A 16,917-nucleotide genomic window follows, 5' to 3' on the forward strand; every position below is an offset into this window, starting at 1 on the left:
AAGTGGCAGAGAGGAACAATGTAGTGTTTGATAGAATGAATGGGAAGCTAGGGGGTATAGCATCATGACTCTCCGACACTGGGCTTCTTAGCTGCAGGGTCACAGTGCATTGTGATCAACTGCTGATGGATCTGTATTGTATAAATCCATGATCACCTGAAGGGGAAAAGACAGATTAACGCTTGGGGTTGGGACCACATGCGATCGCCCCCCCTTCTCTCCCCTCTTTTCTCCCCCTCCCCCCCCCACACCTCTTGACTGAGCTGCCGGGATTATTATTGCTACATTTGACCACGAGTTGGCTGGAGTTAAGGCTTTTCACTATCCCTGTTCGAAACAGGAGTCAGTTTGGATACCTGGAGTTTTTAAACTCTTTCACTATCTGAGATACTCTCTTTTGCCTGTGTATGTGCAGTACAGTCATTCACCGCCATTCCTTGCACACCACTCCGCAATGTCGGTTTAGCTTAGTAGGTGTCATTCTCTCCTCTGAGTCAGAATGCTGTGGCCTCAAGTCCTACTACAGAAACCTGAGTACAAAATCTAGGCTGCTACTCCCCTTGCAGAACTGAGGGAGCGCCGCACTGTCGGAGGGTCAGTGCTGAGGGAGCGCCGCACTGTCGGAGGATCAGTGCTGAGGGAGCGCCGCACTGTCGGAGGGTCAGTGCTGAGGGAGCGCCGCACTGTCGGAGGGTCAGTGCTGAGGGAGCGCCGCGCTGTCGGAGGGTCAGTGCTGAGGGAGCGCCGCGCTGTCGGAGGGTCAGTGCTGAGGGAGCGCCGCGCTGTCGGAGGGTCAGTGCTGAGGGAGCGCCGCGCTGTCGGAGGGTCAGTGCTGAGGGAGCGCCGCGCTGTCGGAGGGTCAGTGCTGAGGGAGCGCCGCGCTGTCGGAGGGTCAGTGCTGAGGGAGCGCCGCGCTGTCGGAGGGTCAGTACTGAGGGAGCGCCGCGCTGTCGGAGGGTCAGTGCTGAGGGAGCGCCGCTCTGTCGGAGGGTCAGTGCTGAGGGAGCGCCGCTCTGTCGGAGGGTCAGTGCTGAGGGAGCGCCGCTCTGTCGGAGGGTCAGTGCTGAGGGAGCGCCGCTCTGTCGGAGGGTCAGTGCTGAGGGAGCGCCGCTCTGTCGGAGGGTCAGTGCTGAGGGAGCGCCGCTCTGTCGGAGGGTCAGTGCTGAGGGAGCGCCGCTCTGTCGGAGGGTCAGTGCTGAGGGAGAGCCACACTGTCGGAGGGTCAGTGCTGAGGGAGCGAGAGCTGTAATGTCAGAATCTTTCGGATGAGACTTTAAACCGAGCCCCCGTCTATCCTTTCAGCTGCATGTTTAAAGATTCCATGAAGCTTTGGGGTGGGAAGAATTGTTTAAATAGGTTCTGTTTACATTCTGTTTTTGACACTCACTGGGTTCTTCATTTATCATCCTTCCCTCCCAGCTCCGGCCCCTGAAGATACTGGGAAGCGGGAACACAGCAGCAGCGTGAAGAGGACGCAGGCAATAAGGCGAAGACACAATGCAGGCAGCAACCCAACTCCACCACCCTCCATCATGGGCTCACCGCCAAGGTACTGTAGTGTGTGGCAGCGCGGGGCGGGGTGGGTGGTGCTGCAGTTACAGGCGTGTGGTGAAGAGTTTTGCAGCATGAGCCTATTCAGTAATGCATGTGTAAAGGAACTCCTGGGAATATTGGCATGGTCCTGGGAACTCCCTCCGAAAGTATTGACGTGGTCGTGGGCTGATACAACAGGCATTAGATACAGAGTAAAGCTCCCTCTACACTGTCCACATCAAACACTCCCAGGACAGGTACAGTACGGGGTTAGATACAGAGTAAAGCTCCCTCTACACTGTCCACATCAAACACTCCCAGGACAGGTACAGTACGGGGGTTAGATACAGAGTAAAGCTCCCTCTACACTGTCCACATCAAACACTCCCAGGACAGGTACAGTACGGGGTTAGATACAGAGTAAAGCTCCCTCTACACTGTCCCCATCAAACACACCCAGGACAGGTACAGTACGGGGTTAGATACAGAGTAAAGCTCCCTCTACACTGTCCACATCAAACACTCCCAGGACAGGTACAGCACGGGGGTTAGATACAGAGTAAAGCTCCCTCTACACTGTCCCCATCAAACACTCCCAGGACAGGTACAGTACGGGGTTAGATACAGAGTAAAGCTCCCTCTACACTGTCCCCATCAAACACTCCCAGGACAGGTACAGCATGGGGTTAGATAGAGTAAAGCTCCCTCTACACTGTCCCCATCAAACACTCCCAGGACAGGTATAGAATGGGGTTAGATACAGAGTAAAGCTCCCTCTACACTGTCCCCATCAAACACTCCCAGGACAGGTACAGCACGGGGGTTAGATACAGAGTAAAGCTCCCTCTACACTGTCCCATTAATGTATCTAAGTCCTCTCCTAATACTCCTGTGTGTGTCACTTCTGTGGCTTACCTGTGTGAGATTGCTGATTACTGCTGAATTAGGGGGAGGTTTGAGCTGCAGGACTGTGCCCACAGGCTTGATACAGCCCTGGACCTTTACAGACCAGGGAGCCTTTCATTTCTTTGCAATGTGCTGATCCTTTGGTGAAAAGCGATGTTTTTTTTTTAATATGTTCAAATGTCTGCAACATCTCGATTTTAGAATTTTCATCCTCAGTTTCAAATCCCTCATCGTCCTCCCACCCACACTCTACAACTCTCAGCGATCTCTCTGCTCCTCCAATTCCGGCCTCTTGTCCACCCCCCGATTCCCATCGCTCCACCATTGGCGGCCGTGCCTTCAGCTGCCTGGGGGCCCCTAAGCTCTGGAATTCCCTCCCTAAACCTCTCCGCCTCTCTCTCTCCTTTTAAGATGCTCCTTAAAAACCGCCCTCTTTGACTGAGCTTGTCGTCACCTGAACCTAATATATCCTTATCTGACAACTCCGTTTCTCTCTTCACAGGTGCTAACATTTCAGGTTTGCGAGTCTTTTGCGAGATCTGCTGAGTATTTCCGGCACTTTCTGTTCTCCTTTCAGAGTTCCAGCATCCGCAGTATTTTGCTCTTATATCCTTATGTGCGCTTGGTATCATATTTCTGTCCGATCGTTGCTCCTGTGAAATGCCTTGAGACGTTTAACAATGTTGACAACGCTGCATAAACGTCATCTTCGTGATCGTTCACTGTTTAACATTGTGCCCAATTCTCCTCCGTATAGCCTGCAGGACATCCAGCGGAACCGGGCAGCCTCCCAGTCGCGGACACACACGCTACCAGCGGCCCTGCAGTTCGCCAGCTCGCTGCTGCTGCCCCGAGGGCCTGTACACGAGGCTTCCAACTTCGATGACACCTCGGAGGGGGCAATTCATTACTTCTACGACGAAGCTGGTAGGCGCACTTCATCTCCAAGGGAAGGTGTGGGGTGCTGCTCAGATGAATCGTTCCCTCTAATTAATGGCATCGAACCCAAGCCAGATCTTAACACTTAAAGCAGCTGAGCCGAGTGCTTCATCCTTGAGCTCTCTATATAGCCTCTTACCCCTTGGCAAGCATGTGTCTCCTCCTGCCCCACTATCCCCAAATTCTTCACGCCTTAACCTTGTTCAGTTAGTGTGAATTAGCCTCTCAGAGTCGGAAGGTCCTGGGTTCAAGCCACTCCCTCAGAGACGTGGGCGCTTAATCCTGTGCAGGATTGAGGGAGAACTCTGCCATCAGAAGTGATGTTAAACCGGGACCCCGTCTATCTCTCGGGCAGATGCTAACTGGGTTGTGCTTGAGTCACTGGGTTGTGTTTGTCCACGTGTTCATAGATCTTGTTGATGGCCGCCCAAGGATATGTTGCCTGTTAACCTGTCGTGCAGATTGGTGTTCTGTGCACTTTAGCCCTCTCCCCTTGGTTTGTTTTTGATTGTCTATATTCTTGTGGGTCTCCTTGGCTCAGTTTCTAGAGCTACATAAGGACTGGCATTGGGTGCGAGTGGGTAGCAACAGTCTGTTGTTTGAGTATCTGAACACTGACACCTCCCCCGCCCCCTTTTTGTAATGTTTGTCCAATACAGGTCTGCAGTTGTCTGTATTTACACTCTGCATTTTGCTCCAGAATGAATCCGGATTGGGTTTCACTCTGGCGGAGGGTGTTGGGTGGAAAGAGGTGAGTGTGAACCTGCCTGAAACACCCTTCCTTTAACTCATCCACCTGCCCCCTAGCTGGAGTTAACTAGAGAGTACATGACACTGGAACCCAGGTCTCTTTTTTTTACCCCCCCCTCCCACCATTGGTGTGATTGGTAACCAAGGATTTCCTCTTCCCATTGGGTGAACTCTGACCCAAGGCCTGAGAGTGGTGAAACTTTCAGGTTCCTTACCATTTTTAACTAGAGGTCTGATGAGTGCTAATGCATCAAGATTGTGGCCATCTATATTTGGGCCACTCACTCCCGGCAATCCAACCCAAGGAGACGCAGTCCTACATTTCCTGCTCTCCAGTGTGCCTTGTGTGAATCCTGTGAGCCAGGATGGTTTGTGAAAGTCTGCTCTCAGTGCTGTTGGAAGCTGACTCCTCAATCACAACATATGTATGCACGTTAATGGGGAACATTTGACTTGTGGGGGGCACTGCAACTCTCCAGCGCGTTCATCTGTCTGGCTCACCAAACTATGGAGGCTTGTAATGTGTTGAGCTGCAGAACCTCTTTGAGCCCGTTAGAAACCGTGAGCTCCCTCAGAATTTCCGTCTTCTACGCAGGTCTGACTGCATCTCCCCTTGCCAGCTCCGAGTGTCCGTGGAGACATTCTGTGGCTCCCAGTGTTGGGGACAGTGGAATTATCCCACTCCTGTAATGTGGCTTGTCTTTATCAGCTTCTGTCTCGTCAAACTTTTTTTTTTTGCTTCTGTGTGTTTCTTCAATAAGCCTTTGCAGTGTCTTAAAATTGTAATGTGGTGTGTATTGTGTCTTTAATTTTAAGAATCTCCTTATGACACTTTGCCTCAACACTCCTAACTAGGGATAAATCTACTCTGCTTCCTGCTACACAGAAATTACGGCAGAGAAACAGACCGTTCGGCCCATCTGCTCCATGCCAGTGCTTGTGCTCCACATGAGCCTCTTCCCACCCTATCAACATCACCTTCTATTCCTTTCTCCCTCATGTGTTTATCCAGTTTCCCCTTAAATGTATCGATACTATTCACCTCGACCACTCCCTGTGGTACCGAGTTCCGCATTCTCCCCACTCTCTGGGGAAAGGAGTTTCTCCTGAATTCCCGATTGGATTTATTAATGACTGTCTTATATTTACAGCCCCCTAGTTCTCCCCCAAAAGCAGAAACATTTTCTTTACATCTATCCTATAAAGAAAGACTTGCATTTATTTAGGAACTTTCACAGCCACCAGTTGTCTCCAAGTGCTTTACAACCAATGAAGTGGGTTAAACCTCTATCACATCAACCCTCAAGCCTTCTCTTTTCTAGAGAAAAGAACCCCATCTTGTTCAGTCTTTTCCTGACCGGTGTAACCTCTCTTCTAATCTCAGGTAATAAGTTTTCCAACTTTCTTAGTGCCTCCATCTCTCACCCAATCCCCCTTTCCCCGCAAGCTAAGGGCATGAACAAGTGTTTACCTGGCTTGAGGGCAGGATTCGGCTTGATTGTGATGTCTTCTGCTGCTGAATAGCCTGCTACCGCTCGGTGCCTAGACTCCGCAAGTGAGAGACAGCAGCCTGGTGTGGTAATGGAGGGCCATGCTGCTCATAGGGCTGTACATGCACCCAGCACAAATGTGGGGAAGTGTGGAGGGGAGGGTGTGATGAGAGTGAATTTACCTCCCTTGGTGAATTGCAGGTTATTACAACTTCTATCTCACTGCATATGTAAGTCTGAAAACATGTGCTGATGGGATGAAGGGAGCAAGTTGAGAAGTACCAAGGCAGGTAAATGGAGTTAACGTACAGATCCGTCAAGATCTAATTGAATGAGTGGAACAGGCCCCTAGGGACTGAAAGGCCTCAATCCATTCCTATGTTAGGTGAAGTGGGACACTGCTTGTTTTAAAGCTCCGCCGTTCTTTTCCGATCAGTAATAGGCTAAATAAACCTGGACTGTGAGGCTTTAGCTCGGCCTTAAACTCCCACTTAACTACTGATCCTTCCTGTCCTCCTTTTCCAGGTGTCCGCAGGTCGTACACCTTTGGCCCGACAGGAGGTGGCTACGAGAATCCAGTGGGGCAGCAAGTGAGCCTGGAGCACATTTCCAACAACGCATGGCAAGTTGAACCCGGGCTTCCGTGTCCCCTTCACCACTTGCATATCTCCTGCTTGAAAAGAAAGCCCTCCCGTTTGTGCAGCACCTTAGCGCACCCTTGGGGCATCCCAGAGAGCTTCACAGTCAAGGCATCATGTTTGAAGTCCAGTCACGTTTGACACAAATGCAGAAGATGCACAGCAAGATCCCATAAACATGGGGGTGCGGCGTGGAGGTGGAGAGTGAGCTATTGATATAGGGAGGAATGTTGATCCAGGACCTGGGAAAACTCCCTCGCTTCTCTTCCAACGGCGGTGGAATCTTTTACTCCTGACAGAACAGGCAGCCAGGCCCTCGGTTTAACGCTGACAGTGGGGCACTCCCTCAGTACTGCCCTGGGAATGTCAGCCGAGATGGTGGGCTCAAGTCTTGTGGAGTGGGCCTTGAACCCCCCCCCCCCCACCCCCTCGCGACCATCTGACTCCCTGGTGGGAAGAGGCATACCGATCTGAGCCAGGCTTGGATTGCTTAGACAGTTCGTTGGGCTCAAGTCGAGGGAATTTAGCCCTCCTATCTCACCGGCGTTGTCTCTGGCCTTGGCATGGGGGTAATGCTCTGCTCACTGTGTTTGGGCAAAAGGAAAAGGATCCATTTTGTCTTCTCCAACTCAACCCTGCCAATCCACCAATTTAAGGAACATAGAAGTTTGACACCGTTTATATGTTCAACGATCTGTGGAATGTTAATTGCGATTTTTCCTTTCTTTGGGATCTAGGGATCACCAGTCCCACTCTTCCAGCTTCACCTCTGCCGACGTTCCAGAGGGAATGCCAGCGCTGTCACTCCTCCAGCCCCGGCCGGTGGTACTTCAAGGAATGCAGGTCCGTAGGGTGCCGTTGGAAATTCCTGAGGTAACAATATTAACTCCAGTTAAATAGCCTCTTTTTTCTGTTCCCTCTCCCTCTCCGTGTGTCGCAGTGCCCCTTGGCCTTGACAGAAGTTGCCCTTCCTCGTTCGTGAGCCGACCAGATTATTTGACTGCAGGGGGCATCATGATACAGTACGAAAGAAGGGTCCTCCTCCTGAATGGATACACATTGACCCCTGAAGGAGCTGGTTTATATATCCCAACCCTTGCTGACCCAGCTGGTGCCAACTCTCTCTGCTCGGTGCAAGTGACAAGCTGGCATGTTCTTGTGGCAAGTGTGGCTCTCGTCAGGCAGAAAATCACAGCCATTTACAGCACAGAAGGGGGCCATTTGGCCCTTCTAGTCCATGCCAGCTCTCTGCGGAGCAATCCAGTCAGTCCCAGTCCCACACTCGATCCCGTTAGCCCTGCTTCCTTCGAGTGCCCATCCAATTTCCCTTTGAAATCACTCATCGTCTCTGCTTCCACCGCCCTCATAGGCAGTGAGTTCCAGGTCATTACCACTCGCTGTGTTTAAAAAAAAATTCTTCCTCGTATTTCCCCTACATTTCTTGCCCAAAATCTTCAATCTGTGTCCTCTAGTCCTTGTACCATCAGTTAATGGGAACAGTTTTTCCTTGTCTAATTTAAGCCTGTCATTATCTTGCACACCTCTGTCAAATCTCCTCTCAATCTCCTTTGCTCCAGAGGGAATAACCCCAGCTTCTCCAACCTAACCCTGCAGCTAAAAATCCCTCCATCCCTGGAACCATTCTGGTAAATCTCCTCTGCACCCTCTCAAGGACCCTCACATCCTTCCAGAAGTGTGGTGACCAGAACTGGGCGCAGTACTCCAGTTGGGGTCTTACCAGAGCTTTCTAAAGGTGGCACAACAGCCTCTTCTACCTAATGTTATGCTGTCCAGTTCTACCTAAAGCTGTTGGATGATGTGCTTTGTAATGGAGACCTGCCCTAGTTGATCAATGTGGCTATCCATCACATAGAAAGAGGAAGCCAATCAGCGCTCTCAAGCCTGTTTCAATGGCTGACCTCTATCTTAATTCCATTTACCCATCTTAATACCTTTACCTGACAAAAATCTATCAATCTTTGTTTTGAAACTTTCAGTTGACTCCCAGCTTCACCAGTGTTTTGGGGGAGCGAGTTCCAGATTTCCACTACCCTTTGTGTGAAGGAGTGCTTCCCAATATCAACTCTGAAGAGGAAATATATTCTCTCTATCGGCCCTATCAACTTCTTAAATCATCTTAACAGCTCAATTAGATCATCCCTTCTTCTTCCACACTCGAGCGAATACAAGTCCAGTCTGTGCAACCTGTCCGTCTAATTTAACCCCTTCAGCTCTGGTGTGACGCAGTCACGTGTTGCTGGATTGGTTGGAGATGAGTTACTGGATGTCTTTATCCCTTTTCCATCTCACCCCAGGTAATGTGTTAAATGCCGACAGCGGCGCATCAAGTAACCTCTGCTCCTGTTTTGTTTGTTTGTTTTTTTTAAATTTCCTAGTTGGATTTTCTGGATCAGGAATCTCTCCACGAATCCCAGGAGAACACGCTGATGATTGAAGAAAAGAGCAGAAGCAAACAGTACTACAAGTTCTGGCTGCTGCCCTGCAAGTGGACGCGGATTCGCTACGATCGGCTTGCGTTGTTGGCCTTGCTGGACAGGTTCGGTGTGAAAGAGGAATGAAAATCCTCGGGAGATGCGTCTAAACCTTTCCAAGTGCCTTTGAAACGGAATTTGGGAAAGCTGGGGCCCCAGTAACTTCCCCCCCCCCCCCCCCCGTTGAGCATCGGCTGCGATTTAAAACTTTTCCATTTGTGGGAATTACAGCTGGAACTATGGAATTCCATCTCCCAAAACATCACTGCGGATCTAACAAAGACCAGATCTGACTTCAATTCAGAACTGCTTCATTGGCTGTGAAGCACTTTGGGGGATCTTAAGATTGTGAAAGGCACGATGAAAATGCAAATCTTCCTATCCAATGTCCTGGGAACTGACCCAGCCCTGGGTTTAAAAATAAAAAGACCTGCATTTCTATAGCGTCCTTCACAACTACAGGGTGCCTCTAGCGCTTTACAGCCAATGAAGTGGAGTCACTGTCATACTATAGGAAACGCAGCAGCCAAATTGGGCACAGCAAGCTCCCACAAAGGGCAATGTGATAGTGACCAGATATCTGTTTTTAATGGCGTTGGTTAAGAGATAGCTAATTGGCCAGGACACCAGGGAGGCCTCCCCTGCTCTTCTTCCAGTAGTGGCTGCAGGATCTTCTGCATCCTCCCGAGAGGGAAGGCAGGAGCCTCGGTTTAATGTCACGTCCAAAAGACAATGTCTTGGATCTGTGCAGCATTGTTGGCACTGAGAATGTCAGCACATTTTGAGCTCAGGTCCCTGGAATGGGACTTGACAGCACAATCTTCTGACCCCATCCCCACTAGTGCTGTAAACCTAGCTCACACAGGGGAGTGCTGCTGTTCCCCTGCTGTGTAGGGGCACTTAGTGCTTGCCTTGAGCACGGGTTAGCACAATGCTGAGATTCTTGGCTTCTCATTACACAGATACGTTGCTTGGCTTTGAGCTGCCGAAACTGCTTGGTTTACCAGCTCAGCACTGGGTAAACCCCCAGTGTTTTTGTGCAGCCAGGAATGCCCTGCCTGCTCTGGCACCGACTTGCGAGGTTATCCGGATTTGAGCGGGAATGGTTCCCAGCTCCACGTGACCATTCTCCTCAGCCCAGGCGGACTGGGACATCTGAGCGCTGCATTGGCTATTGATCGGGGCTGACCCTGCTGCATTCTCCAGTCACTGGCTGACTAGACCATTTCAGAGGACAGTTAAAAGTCAACCACATTGCTGTGGGTCTGGAGTCACATGTAGGCCAGACCAGGTAAGGACAGCAGATTTCCTTCCCTAAAGGACATTCCAGATTTTTATTAATGAGTTGAATTGAACTTCCACCAGCTGCTGTGGTGGGATTTGAACCCCTGCACCCAGGGCGATAGCCTGGGTCCTCTGGATTACTAGCTCAGTGACATTACCCCTGCAACTCAGTCTCTCCAACCCAACACCCTGGCTTTTTCAGCATTTTCTGTTTGCTTCCATTTCTAAACCAATATCGCACCCCCTCCCACCATTTCTCAACTCGCCCATCCCCACCCCGTTTCTTCCCCTGACCCCCATTGGTATGATGTGCATTACAAGCTGTTTTCGCTCTCGCTCTCGCTCTCTCACTCACACTCTCTCTCTCACACTCTCTCTCTCTCTCACACGCGCTCTCGCGCGCGCACTCTCTCTCTCACACTCTCTCCGTATCCCTTGCAGAAATCGGCAGGCCTGTGAGAACGTGATGGCGGTCGGCCTGGCTGCGCTGGTCGCTTTCCTGGGCTTCATGTTGCTGCTTGAGGGCTTCTTCCGGGACATCTGGGTGTTCCAGTTCTGCCTGGTCATCGCTAGCTGCCAGTACTCGCTGCTGAAGGTACCGTCTGTCGCGCGAGGTTTGATGCTGAGTCGGATTCTGACACCCGACCTGGAAATGGTGCTGTTCGTGAGCTTCGGGTCGAGATAAACAACTTGCGTTTATATAGCGCCTTTACTGTGGTACCGAAATGGCCCAAGATGCTTGACGGGTATCAGACACTGAGTCATGTAAGCAGGTTTAGGGCAGGTGACGAAAAGCTTGGCCAGGGAGGTAGGAAGGTCTTCGTGAAGGAGAGGGAAGTGGAGAGGCAGGGAGGGAATTCCAGGGCTTAGCTTCATAACTGTCAATGGTGGAGTGATTGGGGGATGCGCAAAAGGCCAGGATTGGAGGAGCACAGGGATCTTGGAGGAATGTGGGGCTGGAGAAAGTTACGGGGGGCGTTGGGGGGAGGTGCGAGGAGACCATGGAGGAATTTGAAAACAAGGATGAGAATTTTAAAATCGAGGTGTTACCATACCAGGAGCCAGTGTAGGTCAGAGTATTGGTGGTGATGGGTGAACGGGACTTGGCACAAGTTAGGATAAAGGACGGCAGAGTTTTATTTGCCGACGGGGAGAATGATTTGGTGAAACACAATCTCCGACGCCCATTGCCACATAATTCTACTTGCTGGTTGACTGCCAGTGTTTCACGTTTATTCAGAAAGCTGTGAAGATGCCAGTTACTGGAAATCCGAGGGGGATAGCTGGTGCAGTCTGTGTGGTCGGGAGTTCTAGGATTTGGATCTAGCAACGACGAGGACATGAGTTTTGCGAGGTGTTTTCTGAAACGTTATCTCATCTCCTCCTCTCGCCACAGACGCTGCCTGACCTGCTGAGTATTTCCAGCACACTCTGTTTTTTGACATATGTCGCCGTTCCTTCATTGTGGCTGGATGTAAATCCCTAGCTAGCAGCGCGCAGTGTGCAGTAGCTCACTCAAGGGGCAACTGGGAAAGACTCCCACATCACAAAACCGAATTGTACAAAAAAAAAAGTTTTTCTATGAAAAAATTCATCTAACCTCCCCGGGTACAATCTAGTCAGGTGAACGTGGGCACTGTTAAATCACCGCCACTGTTCCATGCAGCACACTCGGGCTTAACTGATTTTTTTGTTTAATTCTCCATTCCCTCCCTCCCTATTTGCTTCTTTTGATCCTTTTTTATTTTCGACTGCAGAAAGCATGCAGCCCGTTTGCTTGCGGAACCCCCCCCCCCACTTTTTTTTGTCCCTAATTCGGATTCCTCCCCCCGCAGAAAATCAGACCACCGCACCTAATCATTGCAAGAGAGGGCGAGGAGGAGGAGGAGGAGTGTCGATTTGTCAGCATTTGAAACCACTCGGACTGACTTTCCTGTGTTCTTATTTTTCAGAGTGTTCAGCCAGATGCAGCCTCTCCAATGCACGTGAGTAGTGTGAATTAATGGGGGGGGGGACAACTTGCATTTCTGTCCCGCCTTTCACAATCTCAGGACGTCCCGCAGTGCTTCTCAGCCAATGAAACGCTTGTTTGACGTTTGGTTACTGTTGTAATTGCGGAAGCCAGTTTGTGCACCGTAAACATTCACAGATAGTAATGTGATAATGACCAGATCATCTGCTTTAGATGTTGGCTCAGGGATAATATATTGCACCCCCACCCACCCCCAAGACAAGCTCCCCTGCTCTTTAAGATGGTGGCCAGGGGATCTTTTACGTCCACCTGAGAGGGCAGCCTTTAAAACAGCACCTCGGACAGCGCAGCACTCCCTCCACTGCATTGGGGTTTCTGTCTACATTATGTACTCAAGTCTCTGGCCTGGGACATGAATCCACAACCTTCTGAGCAAGAGAGTGTGCTGCCCACTGCGCTGCGGCTGACGCCTCCTGTATCTCACACTGAGGGGAGAATGTGAGCTGTTCGAGTAACTGTGCAGTTGTCCTCAATCCGAGAAAGTCCTTTACTCGTTTGATCTAATCATTCCCACTGCCACTCCTACTGCCTTCCTGTTACGACGATTCGCACTTATCTCGCGCCTTTTAACATATGACCCCCTTCCTGGGGAACTCTGGCTGGGGTACAGGGTTGGGTCGCCCGGTCATTACGATGCGGAGGATGTGCTCGGGGCGCGCGGCGCGGCTGGGGGTGTCGGGTCATCCTGTGACTGTGTCCCATGATCCGATCTGAGGTGTTTCCCACAGGGTCACAACTGGATCATTGCCTACAGCCGGCCGGTGTACTTCTGCATGTGCTGCATGCTAATCTGGCTCTTCGACTTCGGAAGCCAGAGTAACCACCTCCAACCCATCAGCCTGTACGGAATCACCCTCTTCTCTGCTCAGTCCTTTGCTTGTGCCCGGGACGTGGTGATTGGTGAGTTTATGTGACGGGATGTCTGTAATTACTTGAGATATCAAACTTGCAGCACATTCAGCTCAACTGGTCCATGCTTCTGTTTATGTTTCACACGAACCTCCACCCACCCTACTTTCTCACACCCTATACCATATCCTTCTCTTCCTTTCTCCCTCTAGTGTTTATCCAGTTTCCTCTTAAAAACATCCATGTTACCAACCACTCCCCGTGGTAGTGAGTTCCGCATTCTCACCACTCTCTGGGTAAAGAAGTTTCTCCTGAATTCCCGATTGGATTTATTAGTGACTGTCTTATATTGATGACCTGTAGCTTGAGACTCCCCCACAAATGAAAACATCTCTGTACATCTACCCTATCAAAATTCATCATCATTTTCAAGACCCCCAACAGTTCACCCCCTCTGCCTTCCGTTTTCTAGGTCAAAAGTCTTCCTGATGAGTGCAAACTCTCATTTCCGGTTTCATCTTTGCCATATAACCCAAGCAGGGGTGCGTGCGTGTAGCTGCATACACCCCTATTCAGTGCAGACGGACTAGGCAGGGACGATCAGAGAAGGGAAGCTAGCGAGCCACTCCATAGGCTTCCACTTGTGTAACACAGGGACAGGAGGAGACCATTCAGCCCCACCAGTCTGTTCTGCCATTCAGTTATATCAGGGCTGATGTAGACCTCAACTCCATTTCGCCACCTTTGCTCCACATTTCTCGATACTCAACAAAAATTGATCCTTCTCAGTCTCCAGTTGTTCCCCAGCATCCACAGCTTTTTTGGGGGAAGAGAGTTCCAGATTTCCACTCCCCTTTGTGTGAAGAAGTGCTTCCTCACATTACCCCTGAAGGTTACGGTTATTTCCCCCTCGTTCTGGACTCCCCCTCACCACCAGAGGAAATAGTTTCCCTCTATCGCAACCTTATCGAATCCTTTTACTAGTTTAAACACCTCGATCAGATCTTAATCCTCTAGACTCCAGGAAATACACTCCCAAGACTATGCAACCTGCCCTCATAATTTAACCCTTGTAGCCCTGATTTCATTGTCCAAGGCCAGTATATCCTTCCTGAATGCTGTACTGCAGATGATGTCTGACCAAGGCACTCTCCTACTTTCCTATGCCCAGTTTAATTAGACATTTTTAGATCCTGTGTAAACTGAAAGGAAGAGATTCATTTATTTTACTAACATGCCACACACAGTTTTTTCACACGCACATACCAATTCCCGCTTGCCTTTTCTAATCTTTGATTCACTTCTCGATAACGACGATGGCTTCAGGGTATCCAGGCCTTGGAGAAGGTAAATAGGAGGTTTACCAAAATATTCCCAGGGGTGAGGGACTTCAATTCTGTGGAAAGACTAGAGAAGCTTGGATTGTTCTCCTTAAAAGCAGCAAAGGTTGAGGGCGATTTAATAGAATGTTCAAAATCATGAGGGGTTTTGCTAGAGTAGAGAGGGAGAAGCTGTTTCCAGTGGCAGGAGGGACAGTCACCAGAGGTGACCGATTTAAGATAATTGGCAAAAAGAACCAAAGTGGGAGATGAGAATTTTCTTTTTAACGCAGTGTGTTGTTGTGATCTGGAACGCACTGCCTGAAAGGGTGGTGGAAGCAGATTCAATAGTAACTTTCGAAAGGCAATTGGATAAATACTTGAAAAGGAAATATTTGCAGGGCTGTTGGGGGAAAGAGTGGGGTGGGGAGTGGGGTTAATTGGATAGCTCTTTCAACGAGCCAGCACAGGAACGATGGTCTGAATGGCCTCCTTCTGTGCTCTGATTCTGTCTACTTTTAACTGGAGACGGAATGGGGGTTCACAAACTTCAACTGTTGTGTCCCTTGGTGCGTGTCTCCTCGTTGTTAATTTCTTTCTGGTTTTGCTTGCAGTTTTCACACTGTGTTTCCCAGCCATCTTCCTCTTTGGGTTCCTGCCTCAAGTCAACACTTTCTTCATGTACCTATTGGAACAGCTTGACATGCACGCCTTTGGGGGCACTGGTAGGTAAAGAGGCCTGTCGACTTCAAGTCAAACATGGCCTTGTGTTTAATGTGCTTGTTGAGCCCTAATTATGTCCGTTGAGAGTGGGGAGAGAGTTGAGAGACAAACGTTTTTTTTTCTCTTTTACTCCCTCTCTCACGCTTTTTCTTGTGCTCTCGCTGAGGTACAAGTGGGGTGAGCGACAGCGCAGCACGCAAGTGCTCTCACGGCAAAAAAAGCTGTCTGACTGGTCCTCGTGCTCCTCGATGTGTGTTGTGAAACAAAGCGGGTGAGGTTGGGACGTCGGTGCCCAATACTGATCCACTCTGTCCCGTTCTCTTCACAGCTACAACCAGCCCCGTGTCCGCACTTTACAGCTTTGTCCGCAGTCTACTGATCGCTGCCCTCCTGTATGGATTCTGCTTTGGGGCCGTGAAGGTAGGGGGGCAGGAACGGGGCGACGGAGGAGACTGGGTGATGGTGGGGGTGGTGGTGTGGGTTGGAATCATTCAAAGCACAAAGGAAGATGGTTGCTTTTGTTGGAGGTACATCGTCTCAGCCCCAGGACATCACTGCAGCAGTTCCTCAGGACAGTGTCCTAGGCCCAACCACATTCAGCTGTTTCATCCATGACTTTCCCTCCATCATAAGGTTAGAAATGGAGATGTTTGCAGCTGATTGCACAATGTTCAGCACCATTCACAATTCCTCATACTGAAGCAGTCCATGCCTGCTTGCAGCAGGACCTGGACAACATCCAGGCTTGGGCAGATAAGTGGCAAGTAACATTTGTGCCACGCGAGTGCCAGGCAATGACCATCTCCAACAAGAAAGAATCTAACCATCTCCCCTTAACATTCATTGGCATTACCATCGCTGAATCCCCCACTTTCAACATCCTAGGGGCTACCATTGACCAGAAACTGAACTGGAATAGCCATATAAATACCGTGGCTACAAGAGCAGGTCAGAGGCTGGGAATCCAGCTGCGGGTAACTCGCCTCCTGACTCCCCAAAGCCTGTCCACCATCTACAAGGCACAAGTCAGGAGTCTGATGGAATACTCTCCATTTGCCTGGATGGGTGCAGCTCCAACAACACTTATGAAGCTCAACACCATCCAGGACAAAGCAGCCCGCTTGATTGGCATCCCATCCACAAACATTCACTCCTCCACCACCGACACACAGTGGCAGCAGTGTGTACCATCTACAAGACGCACCGCAGCAACTCACCAAGGCTCCTTAGACAGCACTTTCCAAACCCGCGACCTCTACCGCCGAGAAGGACAAGGGCAGCAGATGCATGGGAACATCACCACCTGCAAGTTCCCCTCCAAGCCATCCTGACTTGGAACTATATCGGCCGTTCCTTCACTGTCACTGGGTCAAAATCCTGCAACTCCCTTCCTAACAGCACTGTGGGTTTACCTACCCCACATGGACTGCAGCTGTTCAAGAAGGCAGCTCACCACCATCTTCTCGAGGGCAATTAGGGATAGGCAATAAATGCTGGCCTGGCCAGCGAGGCCCACATCCAACAAATGAATCAGAAAAAATAGGTGGTGTCAGAGGAGACTGGGCAATGTTGGGGATGTAAAAGGGTGGGGGGGGGCGGGCATTCTTTCAAAAGAACCAGAGCAGTGATGATGGGAAGAATGGCCTCCATCTGTTGTCTGATTCTCTGTGTCTGTCTCGCTCTTCCCTCCCCTCCACAGGTTCCTTGGGAAGCCCAACATGTGCCAATTTTGTTCTCCGTCTTCTGTGGCCTTCTAGTCGCACTCTCGTACCACCTCGGCCGGCAGAGCAGTGATCCCACCACCCTCTGGTAAGTGGGTCTGGGTGGGTTGAGTTTACTTTCCTGCCTTGAAGTGACTGAGATTGGGGTTGTACGAGACGAGCAAGGTCAGGGTCGAACCCACAAAGGCAAAGTGCCCTGGGGGTGCTGCATTGTTGGAGGTGCCATCCTCTGGGTTATGTG

The 16,917-nt window shown here is 50.4% G+C and overlaps 1 protein-coding gene across 4 annotated transcripts in view; it reads left to right on the forward strand.

Moving 5' to 3' along the window:
• The window catches only part of LOC137356058 (pecanex-like protein 3), a 58,901-nt gene that overhangs the window by 11,202 nt on the left and 30,782 nt on the right, over positions 1–16,917 (forward strand). For all 4 annotated transcript variants that reach the window (XM_068021803.1, XM_068021804.1, XM_068021805.1 and 1 more), the window contains 11 exons: positions 1,420–1,549; positions 3,197–3,366; positions 6,144–6,240; positions 6,994–7,129; positions 8,653–8,813; positions 10,474–10,627; positions 11,985–12,017; positions 12,793–12,964; positions 14,847–14,957; positions 15,284–15,375; positions 16,655–16,764. In XM_068021803.1, coding sequence (XP_067877904.1) covers positions 1,420–1,549; positions 3,197–3,366; positions 6,144–6,240; positions 6,994–7,129; positions 8,653–8,813; positions 10,474–10,627; positions 11,985–12,017; positions 12,793–12,964; positions 14,847–14,957; positions 15,284–15,375; positions 16,655–16,764 — 1,366 coding nt within the window. The remainder of the gene's footprint in view (positions 1–1,419; positions 1,550–3,196; positions 3,367–6,143; positions 6,241–6,993; positions 7,130–8,652; positions 8,814–10,473; positions 10,628–11,984; positions 12,018–12,792; positions 12,965–14,846; positions 14,958–15,283; positions 15,376–16,654; positions 16,765–16,917) is intronic.

This window comes from Heterodontus francisci, chromosome 44 (assembly GCF_036365525.1).
Source record: "Heterodontus francisci isolate sHetFra1 chromosome 44, sHetFra1.hap1, whole genome shotgun sequence".
In the NCBI taxonomy this organism is placed as follows: domain Eukaryota; kingdom Metazoa; phylum Chordata; class Chondrichthyes; order Heterodontiformes; family Heterodontidae; genus Heterodontus; species Heterodontus francisci.